Raw genomic sequence first — 17442 nt, 5'->3', positions numbered from 1 at the left:
GCGGGACTACACTTTTGAATCGTGCATAGGGCACAGAGTGACTTACCCGACAATACAGATTATAAGGCTCTAAGGAGAATTATATGCAAATTGTACACACTGTATCATCTGTGTAAACCGAACTGTGCACTCGGCAATGGAATGCTGCCAATTCTACACTAGAATACTTGAACATTTGTCTTTTTCTGTCTTCAGTCGACCCTCTCTTAAAAACGGAAAATGTGCAAAATGTACTGATAGTTGCCGGGACAGATAGTGAGACTGTCCTGGCAAACACAGGACACTTAGCTATTCACCCATCCTAAATAAGACTCATTCATTTTAAGGAAAGAGGCCAGAGTATGAATTATATCTAATCTAAGGCATGTCAATATGAATCTCGTCCCCCATTCCAAATATGGCTGCAACCCAGTAAGGAACACACTTCCAGATATGCAATGACCGTAGGCTTAACTCTTTCAGCCTTTAATCTAGTTGCTTTGAGGTTACTAAGCACTTTGCGCTTTAGTTCATCTCGACCAATCCCTTTAAGCTGTTCTGTGTAAGCAAACAAATTAGGCATGCCCAGACTTTCACACAATCAGTTCACAATCCTCAACCAAAATGTCTTTTGACCATAATCAAGTGCCAAACGGCATGAATAATTGATCTAGTATTGAGGCTTCTTTCCTCTTTGGTCCAGACCTTATGCCCCAGAAGTAAGTGTTGCAGTTGGGTCAACTCAGCTATAAAACTCATCCCTGCTTCTTGGTGGATAATATAAGAAAGGATGGCCATAGGGACAGCAGGGAATCTCCTCAGAAATCAATTTTTTTTATCACTTGTGTAGTGGTCATCTTTGGCTGACTGCACAGACACACACACAACCCCACACACACACACAACCTCCCCACACACACAACCCCCCACACACACAACCCCCCACACAAACATAACCCCCCACACACACAACCCCCCACACACACAACCCCACACACACACAACCCCACACACACAACCCCACACACACACACAACCCCACACACACAACCCTTACACACACAACCCCCCCACACACACAACCGCACACAACCCCACACACACACACAACCCCCCCCACACACACAACTCCACACACACAACACCACACACATACAACCCCACACACACACAACCACACACACACACACAACTCCACACACACAACACCACACACATACAACCCCACACACATACAACCACACACACAACCACACACACCCGCACACGCACAACCACACTCAACCGCACAACCACACACAACTCCCAGACACACACAACCCCCACACACAACCCACCACACACACACAACCAACACACAATCCCACACACACACAACTCCTCACACAACCCCACACACACACACAACCATCTACCTATCTATCTATCTATCTATCTATCTATGGCCCTCACTCTATCCATCTATGGCCCTCACTCTATCTATCTATCGCCCTCCCTCTATCTGTCTATCTATCTATTGCCCTCACTCTATCTATCTATCGCCCTCACTCTATCCATATATAGCCCTCACTCTATCACCCTCACTCTATCTATCGCCCTCACTCTATCTATCTTTCTATCTATCTATCTATCACCCTCACTCTATATATCTATTGCCCTCACTCTATTTATCGCCCTCACTCTATCTATCGCCCTCACTCTATCTGTCTATCTATCACACTCACTCTATCTATCGCACTCACTCTATCTATCGCACTCACTCTATCTATCGCTATCACTCTATCTATCTATCTATCTATCTACCTATCTACCTATCTATCTATCTATCTATCTATCTATCTATCTATCTATCTATCTATCTATCTATCTATCTATCTATCTATCTATCTATCGATTGCCCTCATTCAATCTATCTGTCTATCTATCTATCTATCTATCTATCTATCTATCTATCTATCTATCTATCTATCTATCTATCTATCTATCTATCTATCTATCTATCTATCTATCTATCTATCTATCTATCTATCTATTGCCCTCATTCAATCTATCTGTCTATCTATCTATCTATCTCTATCTATCTATCTATCACCCTCACTCTATCTATTTATCTATCGCCCTCCCTCTACCTATCGCCTCCCCTCTATCTATCTATCGCCCTCCCTCTATTTATCGCCCCCACTCTATCTATCTATTGCAACACCACAGCATCACTCAGGGGCACCACAACATCACTCAGTTGCACCTGAACATCACTATGTGCTACCACAGCATCACTGAACGCCACAGCATCTCTCCTCGCCACCACAACATCACTCAGCGCCACCACAGCATCAATTTGTGCAACCATTCAACAACAACTGGTTCAAATATGTTCTCTCAATGTTTCAAGCTTCATTACAAATGTCACAAAAAGATGTTAATATTTCACTTTTATTGTTGGATTTTTGTCACAATAAAATACACTAAACATAATCTTCATAAAAGTTATTTACAAAAGTTAAAGCTATTGCCATTATAAATTACAATAACTTTTATTTAAGTATTAATTATTAAAAAAAATAAAAGCCATTGTTATTTGTAATATCAATACATCTAAGTCACGTAAATAAAGCACATATTGCATTACAAATGCTATAGGTGTCACATTTGCGAAAGTTAAAACTATTGGCATTGTAAATGACAAAGCTATTAATTTTGCTACTTTCAAAACCAACACATAAATAAAATATTTGTCATTTACAATACCAATAGCTCAAACTTTCCTAATGCGAGACCTATTGCATTGCAAATGCTTGTCTTCCTCTTAGTTCTGGCACTTTTAGTTGGACTGCTCACAATGTTAAACGCTGAAGATCCTTTGTTCCAAAAATAAAACGAGAATTAAACATTATGCTCTACACCCGTTTTATTTATTCAGCTGCTTGCCATCGAGTGTCTTACAAAGCGCCACACAAGACATGCAAATGTCACGCGTACGCAGACAGTAACATAGAAATATCGCATATACATACTGAAAACGTAAAAGCTCTATTTTGAGATGTGTGTGATAGCTGGTTTAGGAAGAATGGTTCTCCCCTTCACGGGAGGGGTCAGTGGTACTCATGAGTCATGCTAGAGGATTCACCGGCTGGCGCACTATGTGTTAGGGGGAGTATGTAGAGCTGTACAGCGTCCTCCTGGAGAGCTGGAACAGGGATATGTTTAACAATGGCAGGGCAGGCAGTTCAGATGACACCCTGTAGAAATGGCCTACTCTCTCTAGGGAGGTCTGGTGACCGGTCAAAGGGCACAGGAAGGCCTAGTCCACCAACTGGAAGGGCTTTCAAGCCAAGTCCAAGAAAGAAATCACGAAATAAATATCACAAGGGCACGGATGATGTGTCAGAGCAAGGCTAGGGCGGCTCACTAACCGAAGCAAGCGGCACGAGTCTACAAAAAAATCACCAATTAATAAATGACCCAAGTGGGATGGTGACATAGGGCGCATGAAAGGATTAGAAGAAGGCCATCCAAAGGGGGCTGGGGTCAGAGGGCACCGAAAAGATTAGCCCAACTTTCAAAGAAAGCAGGGGTCGGAGTATGCAAGAAGGATGAGTGAAGGGGGGCAGGAAGGCCTGCGCACTAGCATATGGATGTCAGACGGGATCAGAGGGCGCAGGAGACTGGCCACAATTATAAGGGAGCTGAGGCCAGGGGCGCAGGTAGCATTCCGGACCGACATCTCAAGGACATAGCGTCAGATGTGCACGAAGTACTAGCAATCTAAGGGGGTAACATTGGAGGGCGTCTAATTAGAAGGGTGATGGCTTCAGATGACTGGGGGGGGGGGCAGCTGTCATCCATTCCAAGGGGACCAGGCCCAGAGAACGCAGGAATTACTGGCACCTTATACTAGGGGGCTGAGGTCAGAGACTGCGGGTAAGAATAACTCTTACATGGGGGGACAGCCCATTATTACGTAGATGGACTGGTCCACTGTCAAACACCGGTGTGGTCTGAGGCCACAGTAAGGGTGGTCAGCAGGTGTGACGTACAGGACTAGGACCCGGTTATCGCACACAGAGCTAGGCCCAGACAGGTTCAAGAGTCCAGGGAGGTTGTGGGAGGCGCCTGGCGATGTGCACCGTAACTGTATGCGGCAGAGGTCACACTCCTGTGGAGAAGGGCTTGGGTGCCCCGCCGTCCCTCTCCACCCCCTTCAAGGTCACTGGGTGAAACTTGCGAGCTCAAGATCACACAGATACCGGGGCTGTGGAGAGTCCATGTTCTTCATCACATGTTGTTCGGGAAAGAACCACACCCTCAGGCGCAACACCCCCATGCCACCTCTGCATACGGGTTCCCCACTACTGCCTGACAGTAGTAAACTGTCATGCAGCAGTTAGAGAAAACATAAGCAGTTAGAGAAAACATAAACAGCACGCCGGGCGTGCCAACATATGACGAAACCTACTTCTTGTCAAAAAGTTGTATGGGACCACCCGGGGTCGCACCTATGACTTGCCACATACACGCACACACACACAAACTCTATCTGCTTCTCCTTCACGCACTCGGCAGCAGGCGCATTAATAATGCTATCTATCACACCGAAACAAAGAGCAATGAGCATTCTTGAGCGACACGAGTACTCTCCTTGGGAAGTACTCTCATCCCAGCGGGGACTGAGCTGTTTAGGCCTCACTCACCTCTGGGGTTCGCAGTAGCTGGGCCCCCCCAGGCACAGACGGGGCAGCACACGTTCTCATCCGAGACCCGGGGTGCAGAAGCAGACAAAAGAGGGAGAACCTGCTGAGCCAGAGGATCCTCTGAGCCGAGTTTAGACAGGCTCGTGCTACCCCAGGCCACCCCCCAGCCTGCCTCCGCCTAGCGCAGGGAACCAGAGGCGGCTGTCCCCATGGCAACCAAGGAAGCGGCGCGCCTCGCGGAGAGATAACCTTCCACAAATACACACACAGTCTGGGGGAGGAGGCCCCCCTGCATGCTGTCCCTGCCAGGGGTGCACCCGGCCCTCTCCTTACTGTACCCCCAGCTGCGGGCAGAACTGCTACTTCCTGACCTGGCTGCACCTCCTTCTAGGGAATGACACCGCCCCATCCTGCACCCCCACCGCGGGCCATCCTGCTGGGAGATACGAGGCCAGGGAAGAAAGGAAGCAAATATCCCGGAAGAGAGGGGTCGAAACACAGGAGAACAAGGATTTAAACAAGAGGGAATATGGATCGGGAAGAGGTAAAAGAAAGAGGAAGCAAAGAAAGTAGGAGACAATAAAGCGGGGAGTGATAGTAACAGCGAGGGACAAGGGAGAGAAAAGGTAGGAAAACAATAGAGGTGCGAAGGAAAACGAGAGAGGGGGAAAATGAAAAATAAACTGGAGAGAAAAGTGAGAAGTAAAGAGAGTGCATGGTGAAAAGGGAAGAGGAGGTAAAGTGAAAGCGGGTGAGATGAAACAGCCAATAAAGAGCGAATGGAGGACGTAAAGGGGCGAGAAAACATGGAAATAAAATAAAGGGAAGATGAATGATAGGATAGAGTTACAATTAATAGAAGGCAATGAAAACAAGCGCTCGCCAGGACACAGCCTTGTCCCTTTCAGACTGACTTCCTGCTGACGTAAAAGGTTCCTTATCTTCTTTATGGGGCCATCTATTGGACCCATAAAGAAGATAAGAAACCTTTTACGCCAGCAGAAAGTCAAGTAAGCCAGTCTAAAAAGGACGGGGCTTAGAGATAAAGAAGAACGTCACTAGGACCTCTTCTCCAATGGCTGGCCACCGTTTAGGACGCCAGCCAATGGAGAAGAGGGGCGGGGCTTAACCTCGCTAGGGAAAAATACCCTACCTCATTAAATCTCGCCAGCTCGACTGCCCATGTGTGCAGTCTTTAGCAGGCCGAGACCTAAAAAGGTCGCTTTCTGAGCCAAGCAGTACCTTTTTGCTAAATTTGGTGTAATTCCGTTTAGCAGGTTTTGCTATAACAGTGTGTAAAGTTTCCTATGGGAAAATGATTTTTTCACCACTATTTTTTGAATTTCTCAGGAACTACTGAACGGATTTAAACCATTAAAAAAAAGGGCGTTTTCTGATCCAAGGGCTACCTTTTTGCAAAATTTGGTGTAATAGCCGTGTCTAAAATTTCCTATGGGAAATAACATTGGGAAAACACGTTTTGGGACCCCCTTTTTTCTCAGCCCCCGCTTGACGAATCACCCCCCAAACTTTCAGGATAGGAGCGGACCGGAGCGCCCCACAAGTTTTGAAAATTTCGCAAAGATTCATCAACTGGCGCCAAAGTTATTCGGAATAGAATGTTGCGGATTTCCTATGGAAAATAGATCCTAACTATAACTACCTACTGGCGACCGCCAGTAGGCAATATAGATATATATATATATATATATATATATATATATATATACACAAAACCCACACACACACACTCTCTTTCTCTCTCTCTCTCTCTCTCTCTCTCTCTCTCTCTCTCTCTCTCTCTCTCTCTTTCTCTCTCTATCTAACACTGATTCACCCACTCTTTCCGACTGTTGCAGGACTTCTCTCATTTTTTATGTTTGACTGAGGTCAAAAGTGTTCCCAAGTGTGCAGTGTTCGGGAGAAATTCCTCCCCATTACAGAATAGCACAGCTGAACAACCCAAAAATATGAATGGCGCCACTGGCCTGTACCAGACATTAAAGGCACTGTGGCACTTGTGCCCTCAAAAATAATTGGAGTGGTAACCCCTTTGAGTTCCTGCTGTCCTAGCATATGCCGAAGGTGTCTCTGGCAAGGACTGGAGTTGACATTCAGGTGGCCCCTAGAATTAGAGTCTCTCAAACACAGCCGATAATACCGGTTAACTTCAGTCAGGGTATTAATTAAATAATGGTGGGATGGGGCAGCTGTGGGCTTTCTTCCTTACTGTAGATCACAGCTTTAATATGGAGGTTTTACTTAAATTGATGACTAGGTAGATCCACTGATGAGGGATGTGTTGAACGCCTAACATGTGGACACCTTTGGTGTGGAGGTGGTAAGAAATATGAAATAAGAATTTAAATGTAGTCAAGATGCTTCTCCTAACACTACTCTCTGTGCTGGCTGCTAGGACTGTCAACTAGTGTATGAACCTCCACCAGTATTGTTTGTTATTGTCGGGTGGTACATGTGTACCAATTAATCACTTAATTTAGACCCCTGTGTCATTTATCATAGGCCAAAGAGTATGATTTTCAATCAGTCCCTTCATGGCCATGGTCCGCTAGCTAAAGAAGCAAAAAACACAAAAGCTTTGTGCCTTAATGTTTCACCATTTTGTTATATGTTTTGGTTTAAGGTTAATTTGCTTCCCTAAGTAACTAAAGTCATTCTGTTTTACAGGTGGCCTTCACAGAAGATCATGTGACGGAAACTTTAAGCTACCTTGAGTTGGGGGCGACTGGTATTATGAAAAATGGACCCTACGGTGCTGTCAAGGCTCATTCCTTAAACCCTTCCCGAATATTCTCTGAGGATTCATTGAAGGCTAAAATCGATCCTTACAATCTACTGAACCCTTGGGACTGGACTAAGAACCATACAGCAGTCGATAAAGTCAACCCTCGCTCCAAGCGCAAGCCGTCTCTAAAGACTGGCCGCAGCAAGAAGATCTTTGGCTGGGGGGATTTTTACTTCAACATCAAGACACTCAAGTTCAGTCTCCTGGTGACAGGCAAAATTGTGGACCATATTAATGGCACCTTCAGCGTCTATTTCCGCCACAATTCATCCAGCTTGGGCAATGTCTCGGTCAGTATCGTTCCGCCAACCAAGGTGGTGGAGTTTGACCTGATTCAGCAGTCAACCATCGAGACAAAGGCTTCCAAGACCTTCAACTGCCACATCGAGTACGAGAAGACCAATAGGGCCCGAAAAAACAAGCCCTGTCTCTACGACCCTTCTAAGATCTGCTTCACAGAGCACACACAGAGCCACGCGGCTTGGCTATGTGCTAAGCCCTTTAAGGTCATCTGCATCTTCATCTCCTTCTACAGCATTGACTACAAGTTAGTGCAGAAGGTCTGCCCTGATTACAATTTCCAGAACGAGAACCCCTACTTTGGCTGAAAGGACAGTGTTTCTGGGAGCTGTTTATAACCTGCGCCAAAGAGGAGGGCCCGCCAACCGCCACTTGGCATTCAACAGATACGCAGGACTCTTGGTTAGACTGGGCAGTCTCGAAAAGACAGCTGCCGCATAGCCTGTATAGTATTTGCTCAGTGGGAAATCTTGTGGTCGGGTGAATTGGGGGTGGGGGGAATGAGGGGCTTTTTGAGGATTTGGGAAAGTAAATGAGGGTGGTCATCCTTCCTTCAGTTATTGTTTCAGCGTGTCAACATCTGTATCATCCAGGGTATTCCTTGTTTACTTCACGAAGGAAATCCAAGTTGGGGTACGTTTGATGCTCTAGAAAATGGAGTTCAAGGAGTTTCTAGGGATGGAGAGGGAGGGCTGTGGTTTTGCTTGCTTTCTACTGTGCCAGGTTAACACTATACACCATTGCTTACTTCCATTGGCCATATTATATTCAATATATTTTGAGGTAACTTTGGTGAAGTCTAGACCCGTTAAATTGGTTTGTGTAGGAGGGGAGTTTTTTAAAGACGCAATGCATTCCTTCAAGGTCAAATTCTGAGATAGGTCAATGTCTCAATCAATGAGGACATCAAAAGAGGAACAGCTACTGGAGATTCTACATCTATTAGCATCTATTTGTCTATCTATCTATCTATCTATCTATCTATCTATCTATCTATCTATCTATCTATCTATCTATCTATCAGCATTGCCTCTGTCATGAAAGAAGATCCTTCTTCTTCCAAACTAGAACATTAATTGAAAAGACAACATATTTAACCAGGGAATGGCGGCCTTTCAGTTAAAAGTCCCTAGTATGGGGTTGGCCTACTACACTACAAAATATAATTTTGTTTGAGCTTCAGTTGTCCAAGAAAGAAGGACTGGATTATGAGAGTCTACTGCCAAGGTAGACTCTTCAAAATAAGCCCATGGTCACCCCTGTAGTTTGAGTCCTGTTCTAAATTTAAAATCTCCTTTTTGAGCAGTTAAGCACTCGTCCAACATCCACGAACCTCTAAGGGCCCACATATGGAATATGGGTATCTGGTAAGTGAGGGAAGCTCTGTTCCAGATTAGGTCACACTCTAGAACTACAGTTATGCTTTAGGATATCTCTGCACCCTTAAAGGCCATTTTGAGATTGAATCACGTGTGTGCTTGGGTGTAGTCTTCAGTATCCCACTCTAATAACTTAATTATCAATATCAATTTTGCCTTGTTCATTTTTCAACTGGTTGACACCATCTTTCATCCATAACATTATCTGACGGTCCCCTACGCCCTTGCTTTTGTTATAAAACAGTGCTTCCCAGCTTCAAACTCCCCAGTCTCTGCTGTTGATCTCACAGGACAGTGCCCACGCTGGACAAAATTCAAAGGCGCGCTCTCCTACTTGTCATTCCAACAGATGGATACGCCTCCTCTTCATGTCAATATAGAATGGTTCTGTAATTGCCTCTGACATCAAAGGCTGGTTCTCAACACATTCCCCTCTTTATGTCTTCAACACAGAACCCCTACACTTGACATAATGTAATAGGTCCGTCACTATAAGACTTCTTTGGTTAGCAGAACTAGCTGGCCGATAGACTTAACAATGTGGAATGGAGAGGCCCACACCCTCCTTACCACACCAAAGAGTGAGGCCTACTTTTTAATTATGGCACCACCAACAGGCTGCTGCTTCTGACAATATCAGGTAATGCTCATTTGATCAAGGTGGATAGGTTTGCTATATTGGTATAGTGTAAAGAAAATGGACAGACCGGCAAGAAAGGGGGAAAGAGAGACCGGCACACAGTCAAACATCAAGATATATCAGTAGGGTCAAGCCTAGACTGGCGTTTTGCCCTAATTCACCTTCTTGAATGTAAATCGCCCTTTCTAATAGATCATTTTCAGTCGGCTGTTAGTCTGTGGAAAAAGCGAGCCACAAACTGGGACCACAGAACTCTTTTCAAGCTGTCAGGGCGATGGTTTGGTTTGTGCCACATGTCTATCCCAGAGTGTTGCACTGGTACTTGGATATGATGACCCTTTAAAGCAGGGCTGCCCAGCCTATGTCCAGGACAGGCAAATGCATGCCATATTTTTAGGATATCCATATAAAATACATTTACCTATAGTGAAGGTAAATAATCCTTCAGTACTCTTTTCTGTGCCTCTGGTATCAGGCACACTGCTGGGCTGTGTCCAGGACACAATCAAGATAATTTTTTTTGGCCTTGTGTTTAAAACAAATTGTAAAATGATCAAAATACCTTAATGGTTTAACAGTTGTGGTTCGAAAAAGAAGGAATTTTTAAAAACAAACTGAATGCGGTATACGGCAATTGAAAGTCTATGATGGAAGCCATATTTGGAAAGGTGACTTCATGACCCCGAAGGACTTTCATTCTAGGGAATTAACCTGAGTGGCAAGCAATGCTTCCATTCATGAAAATGTGACTGACGCTAGCGCCCAGGTGTGGGGCCAATGTGAAAGAAATATATAAAGTAAATGTGTACGTTCAAGGAGCAATTCACGAAATTCCACACATGGGCCTCCATGGAAGAAGAAAAGGATGAAATCTTTTGCACTACTTATTGAAAAAGAACTGAAGCCAGGGCTGATAGTATTTGGAAAACAGGCCCCAGAGGCATCTTCAAGTGTGGAGTAGGGCATCCGAAGGATGAACTCACAGTGCCGCTTAATTGTGCAACACAAGTGCCACCCGAGTGTATCTGAGAATCAGCTATACTTAGTTCTGTTACTTATAGATAATCTGATGGGGAATTTGCTGTATTGTCTGATATTGAGGGGAGAGTTGCAGCAACAAAGCTGTAATAAACAGAGCAGCTTACTTTGCAAACAATGCCAGTCACACTTGTGTGGGCTCACTGCACAAAGGTAATTGTGTAGAGCAGTGGTCTTCAAACTTTTTAATGCCAACCCCCCATGGAACTAAAATCATCTGTCTCCCTCCTCAGAATTTTTCACAATTATTCTATTAAATTGGCAATTTTTAAATTTGTCTACACTTATTTAAACATTGCAGTTAAGTTTTGGTAGCGTTTTCAAAATTTAATCAATTACATGATTGCCAAACATACTATTCTGGTCCGGCAGGCCTTACTAACGTGTAAAAGTATTCACAGTGTGATTATTAGCTATTAGAAATGGGATGGGCTTTTGAAGAATATTTGGAGTCCCTTCCCTTTTGACACATACCCCAAGTTAGGATATAAATGACAAAAGATGTTCGTGATGGCCCCTTTGAAAGTGGCTTACTGATGCTAATGTATTCCTGTGTAAACCGAAGCACTATTATCAGCATAATGTTTCCTTTGGCCAGACCCTGGCGTGCCCCCTCCCCCCCCCTAGATCACTTTAGGCCCCCCTACTGGGGCTGCCCCCCAGTTTGAAGACCCCTAATGTAGCGTGACCTAGTAGGCCAACTAACGATCCAGTAAATTAATTAATACAAATTAATTGTCATCTTAGTACCTGATAAAGATCCTTTTAGAGCAAGTTTACTTGCCCTTGCTCAAGATCTCGATCTTGGACAAGTACACTCAATTTATACTTTTGAGATTTAGCATACAAAACCCCTTTGTTTTAAGTGTAATTCCAGTATATATGCTTCTTATTCTCAATTTAGTGTTGGGTCACACATTCTTTATAACCAAAGCAAATGTATACATTTTATTTTCAGAAATTGATCTAAACAAATTCAAATGTAATTTTATAAACAGTGTCATGAATCAAGACCTATTTCAAGCTAGACCTACATTATTTTACAAACAAGCGTTAAATATGTACTTCACATTAACAGGGTCTAAACACCCTTTATATTTTCTTGTATTAAAACTAGTCTAAACTTTGAGTGCAAAAGTCATTAATATGCTGTACTGGACTCCAGTTCAAACATGATATAGATATATGTAATCATTTTCCAATGCACAGACGGAATCAACACTGACAGCTGTGGATCCACATTGTGTTCAAAAAAGAAAAACGGTGCCACAAATTGTGGAAATAATTTGTTCAAATTAACAGTTTGATATTAGAGATGTAGGATTTTTTTCAGGAAATTGTCCGGCAGCTTTTCACAGAGCAAGAGAGAGGATGTAGAAGGTGATGTGAGGTAGCATTTAAAATGCTGGTGGCAAAGATACATTTACAATGGTAGTTGGTGAAAAACGCTGTAGGCCACATAATGCAGGAACAGGCAAAAACCTTGAAGCAGGTGTCCTCTGATGATTTCGACTAGTGACAATGTATTATCTAGCCAGAATATTAAGACTCTCTGTGTAGGTGTTATTGCAATAGATATGGAAGCATCATCAGCAATTAAAAGGCATTCTTGGGTGTGTCTGTTCATATATTTTCCTGATGTCCAGTTCATGTTACTTTGCGTAGAGACAAACTGTTAGATGGACAAAGTGGGCCATACATTAGAGGTGTTTAAGTGATCAGATGGAGGGTTGGATCATAAAATCTGCAGGCGACTCCAAACTCTTGTTATATATTGCAGCAATGTAGGTCAACGGCTCTGAACTAATTTTCAAAGAAGTCATATTTGTCAAAGCCAGCATTGATCTAAATACCCAGTAGTCAGAAGAGGGCTAATGATTTGAATGTACGCTCATCAACCTGTCCCCTTTAGTGGTCCAAGAAAAATCAATTATATAATTCCAAGCAGAGTACAAGACAGGATTCTTCTTCTCATTGGTAACAATGACTTGGTTGGACTTGTTGGTAAACCGGTTTCACCATTTAAGAAGAATGGAACTGAAGTTGTATGTCGTTTACAATGACCCCATAGGGTTTTACTTAAGGTACACCATCTAAAATATAGAAGCAGAAATCTGAGACCTATTTTAGACCTGTGGGTTACGAAAAAGATTGTGAAAAAACAAAAACTCTGGGTAGATCATATAAATTCCATTGACTTTTCAAACGTGTATTTCTAAATCCTCATTCTGTAATCACGCAAAAGATTATTCTGTTTCATAGTGGGTAAAATACCATTTCAGTTCAAAGTTAATCCCCATGACCTTACTTATGCACTCCAAGTTTTGCAACAAGTTTATGGAAGTACATTTAAAGTTACAAGAATTGCAGGTTTTCCTTACCAGGATCATTAGGTATTAAAAATGCTGACCACACATCTCGAAGTCTCAATTCTACTTCACGATCTAAGGTTCTCATTGAGTTTTCAGAAATCAGAGCCTGGGGCCGGTGGCTATGATACAGTTTATTGGAATAGGGATCAACACAAGTATGAGAAAGGCTTTACATTTTCAGAGAGGTTCAGAATATAAACACATTGATACCCCTTTTCATTCTGCAAAGGATACTTCAAAAAGTGCAGTTGGTTAGACATTTGGCCCAGGCATGCATGTTGCATCGATTATCTCCTTCTTGGTCAAGGGAATTCTTACATGTTCCAGAAATTTCCTACCTCCTGTTTTAATAAAGGGGGTAGCTTGCATTATCCAGATCAGAAAAGTCTAGAAGTATCCACTAGACATCTGAAGCTAAGGTATTTGAATGATGTGCTTTCAAATGAGGCGGTTGACATCATGGTAGATACAAGGCAAAGGACAATCAAATCCCTTTTGCAAGCAGAAGGTCAAGTGAAGGTTCTGCATTTTAAGACAAACGGAGGAGTCTTTGCTCTTTGAGATTCCTGTGGTCTTTCAGTTTTTTCAAAGGCTTAGTGACCATGTTTTCTCCAGTACCACATATTCATGTGGGATTTGATTTTAATAGTAGGCTATGCTGACAATAATCTGATCCTCAAATTTCTGGCGGTGATATTGTTAACTAGAATTATATTTGAGCTGAGGGTTTTGTCAGCTGACTTTACATACATTGTTTTCTCCAAAGATACCATAACTTGGAAATGTAAACCATGTTTTATTCCTATGGTGATAACCGAATTTCATATTTAGCCCTGTGAATGCAGTATCTGATTTTTCTGGCACCACATCCATGTGAAGTGGAAAAGGTGCATAAAATACACCTGTAAAGCATTCAGGCATAGTTTGACATATACGGTATTTCAGATGGATAAGCAGCTTTTTCGTCGTTATGGTGGAAATGAGCAACCAGCTTTCTTCTGCCAGTGCCATCTTGTTTTCAGAGGTTGAGTAAAATGTTTGTCTTACATGTCCAGGTGTCACTCGACAGTCACAGAAACATGTAGGAAGCAGGAACAAATGTCAGTTTGAGTCACTCCAGCCCCATGTGCCCCCTAATGTCTTACCTTTAGACACAGGGACTTACTTTAACTCCTCCATCAACACCAGACTTTAATTTCTCCATCTGTCACCTTAGATTTGTTTTCCAAAACCTTTTTGTCAGGTTCTTCTCCCAGGTCCTTCCCCTGGAGATAAGTCAGCAGGCACATAACAAATGGCTAGCAGAACTTTGCTTGCATATAAATACCAAAGGTTTGGAGAATTTCATTTTACCCACATGGAACTCACCCCCGGAATTTTGGGAAGTTCCTTTAGCCATATATCCCTGGAAATGCACTCACACCTTTTTCAGCAGCAAATCTCTAATTGTTACTGATGTGGGAATTGGCTTATGGGGGAGATTGTGAATATTCACTAACGTCCATTTGTGGCCATGGCATTCATTGCACTCCTCTACCATTTATTCAAACAGAGACTTTCTAGGAAATACATCTTTTTACAGTTGCAGCAATTTCTTTTGTAAACTGCAAAAATAATTTTGCACTTGGAAAATAAACTATTTAAGCATGCAAATCACATTTATGTGCACAATTAGCATTGTGAATCAAGCCCAGAATTACTGCCTGGACTCCTCCCGTCACAGTAATCTGTGCTCCTCCCGGCACATAATCCACTAAACACGGAACAGGGGGACAGAACAGAGCATCAGAATGCAAAACAATTAGACAACAAGCATTGGCAATGCGAATAGGTCTGGCTTTAAAGAAACTTTGTATGGTAATGTGAAGCAGTACAAGTAATTAGCATGGGCATTTATATGTATTTGTGTGGAAATAAAGAACAGTAGAATAGTGCTGGTGTAGGTGAAAAAGTTAGGTGACAGTTGAACTGTCAAGCTAGACCTAAACATCCAGGTAGGGTTATGACTGTCCTCCTCCCATCAGTGCTGCTGCTGGAGCAAACAAACACAATAAACTATCAAGTTATCTAAGAAACTTTTACAACATTATAATGTCATGTGTCTGCCCCTGAAAGTTCAACCTCAGCCAACTGGATAAATAAAATGATTACAGCTACAGTGGAGGGCAAGCACTTTTTTGTGAAAGCACACAACTTCTTCCCAATCAAAACATGTACTCTTGACTTCCAACATGTGGGTGGAGCCAAAGTCCCTCTCAAGTGATGCTCACATAATTGTCTGGCGACAGCGGCGCTGTCAAGCCAGTGTATGAAATATGTAAGATCAAAGAGCCACTCTAATGTCAGATCTGATGTCAGTGAAAACTCTACTGTGCCCATTGCAGTGTGAGTGGATGTAGCCAGAATTTAGATATTGTTTTTGACTGCAGTTGAATCATGTAGATTCTTTGGACACAGGGGCAGGCCACTCTACAGAGCCAGTAAGTAGCATTTTGGGGCATGCAAGGGGCATAAACTGGGGCAGAAGAGGGACAACCTGAAAGAGAAGCAAACTGGGAACCAAAACAAGTGATTTTACATCAATCAGTTCACCTAAATATGATTAAGTGAAGTTTCACTGCACACCCTTTGAACCCCCATTGAGCAACTGACATCACATGACTGCTCACCCCTGAAAACTATTTTTAATACAAATCTAACATGGCAGTGAGTTACAAAAAAAAAAGGCAAGGCTCATTAGAAGCTCAAACACCAATTTACCAAAAATAGGGGATGTTAACGTCCTGCTCCCTTTTAAGGGATCAGAAGACACTTTCATTAAATGATATAGATCGCAAACAAGGGCTGAAAGGAGCAGCATAGGGATAGCAATATCAACCTCATACCCTGCATCATGGAACAACAATCCTGGGAAAGCTGGAAGCTATTTTGGGATGGTGTGTTGAGAGTGAACTTGAGATGGACACACTTGAAAGGCCCCACCTTAGCAGCTGTAAGACTTTAGGTTTATCTTAATGACAGAGCAGCTTAACGCCTCTAAAACAACCGAACGATGGCCATGGGATGTGTCCTTGGACAAGTGAGAGAAAATATAGAGAGTTATAGTTCAGGAGCTCCGGCATATAAATTGGATGAGCTTGTGGAGGTAGTGAGGGAGAGGGAGCAGCCCACTTCTGCTTCCAGTTTTAGTGGTGTAAAGCTAATTTTCATAGGAAATGTGTCAGAATCTTGGATCCTTGGTTTAAAACATTTAAGCAATGATTTCCAAGTTTAAAATTGTTATATTGTTAGGATTTAGACATTAAAGCTTCCTCATTAGATTTTTAATACCTACTCCTTTTTTAATATTTTTTTAAAAATCTTGTTTGTACATGTACCATCAAAGAAAACCTTCAAAGGAAATTCTGAAAGTTAGGAAAGTGTGTCTCCATCTCCAAGTCTGTTGCACTGTACCACAAGGAGCTGGCATACACTTCTCTGTCCTGAGACTGGCCGCTTAAGGACTGTTGGATACCACTCCACCTCTGTCCTCCTCATGCCAAACCCATCATTCCTCAGCCAACAGAGTGAAAGATAAGCTATAATAATCAATAACATTCCACCCAGCCGCTACAAAGACTGGCCTAAAGGATGTTTCGACGCCACCGTACCTGTGTTGTTTGGGCTCCCTCTGCTCACTGCTTACAATATGTAGTAGATATCTTCATTGACACCTACATTTAATGAACATGCTCTTGCTAACTTGGCTGTGAGTGGTGAACATTCACTGTGATTGGCCGAGCTTGTACACTGAGGATTATTTCTCCGGGGGTGATTGTACGCGTGTGGTGCTGAAGATGACAATGATGATGTGAGACCCACATCTGTTTCTCTTTAGAAGTGCTTCTGTAAAGATGTGGTATATAACTTCATCATATTTTTTTAACAAAAGGTATCAATAATAATAAAACGAACAAAAATGACCTGCAGGTGAATTCTTTTTTTCTGCTGCATTGTTTTATTTGAAGAGGTATATTTCAGTAGTTCCCTGTCAAAAGGGTAGTTGTGTTGAATGTATCGTTCTGTTTCATTTGTATCCAAATAATATTGTTTCCCAACAAACCTTGTAACGAAAGTAACTTGATAGGAAAAAAAATGCTCTTCTGAAGTTGCATTAACACAAAATGATCCGCCTCCTGGTCAATCTGATGTTGCTGCAGCCCTTTCTCCCAACTCTCACAAGTACCCCTCCCGCCGG

At 42.7% G+C, this 17442-nt stretch overlaps 1 protein-coding gene across 1 annotated transcript in view; it reads left to right on the top strand.

Annotated features, from left to right (window-relative positions):
- Nucleotides 1-17162, top strand: part of NXPH4 (neurexophilin 4) — a 375298-nt gene extending 358136 nt beyond the window's left edge. Inside the window, exons 2-3 of the mRNA XM_086966709.1 lie at nucleotides 7359-13482; nucleotides 14261-17162. Of these exons, the coding sequence (XP_086822835.1) occupies nucleotides 7359-8084 (726 nt within the window). The 3' untranslated portion in view covers nucleotides 8085-13482; nucleotides 14261-17162. The remainder of the gene's footprint in view (nucleotides 1-7358; nucleotides 13483-14260) is intronic.
- The last annotated feature ends 280 nt before the right edge of the window (nucleotides 17163-17442 follow it).

Source organism: Lissotriton vulgaris, chromosome 1_1 (genome assembly GCF_964263255.1).
Source record: "Lissotriton vulgaris chromosome 1_1, aLisVul1.2, whole genome shotgun sequence".
Classification (NCBI taxonomy): domain Eukaryota; kingdom Metazoa; phylum Chordata; class Amphibia; order Caudata; family Salamandridae; genus Lissotriton; species Lissotriton vulgaris.
Note: the sequence above shows the minus strand (reverse complement) of the source record. Positions and strands in the feature narration are given on the sequence as shown.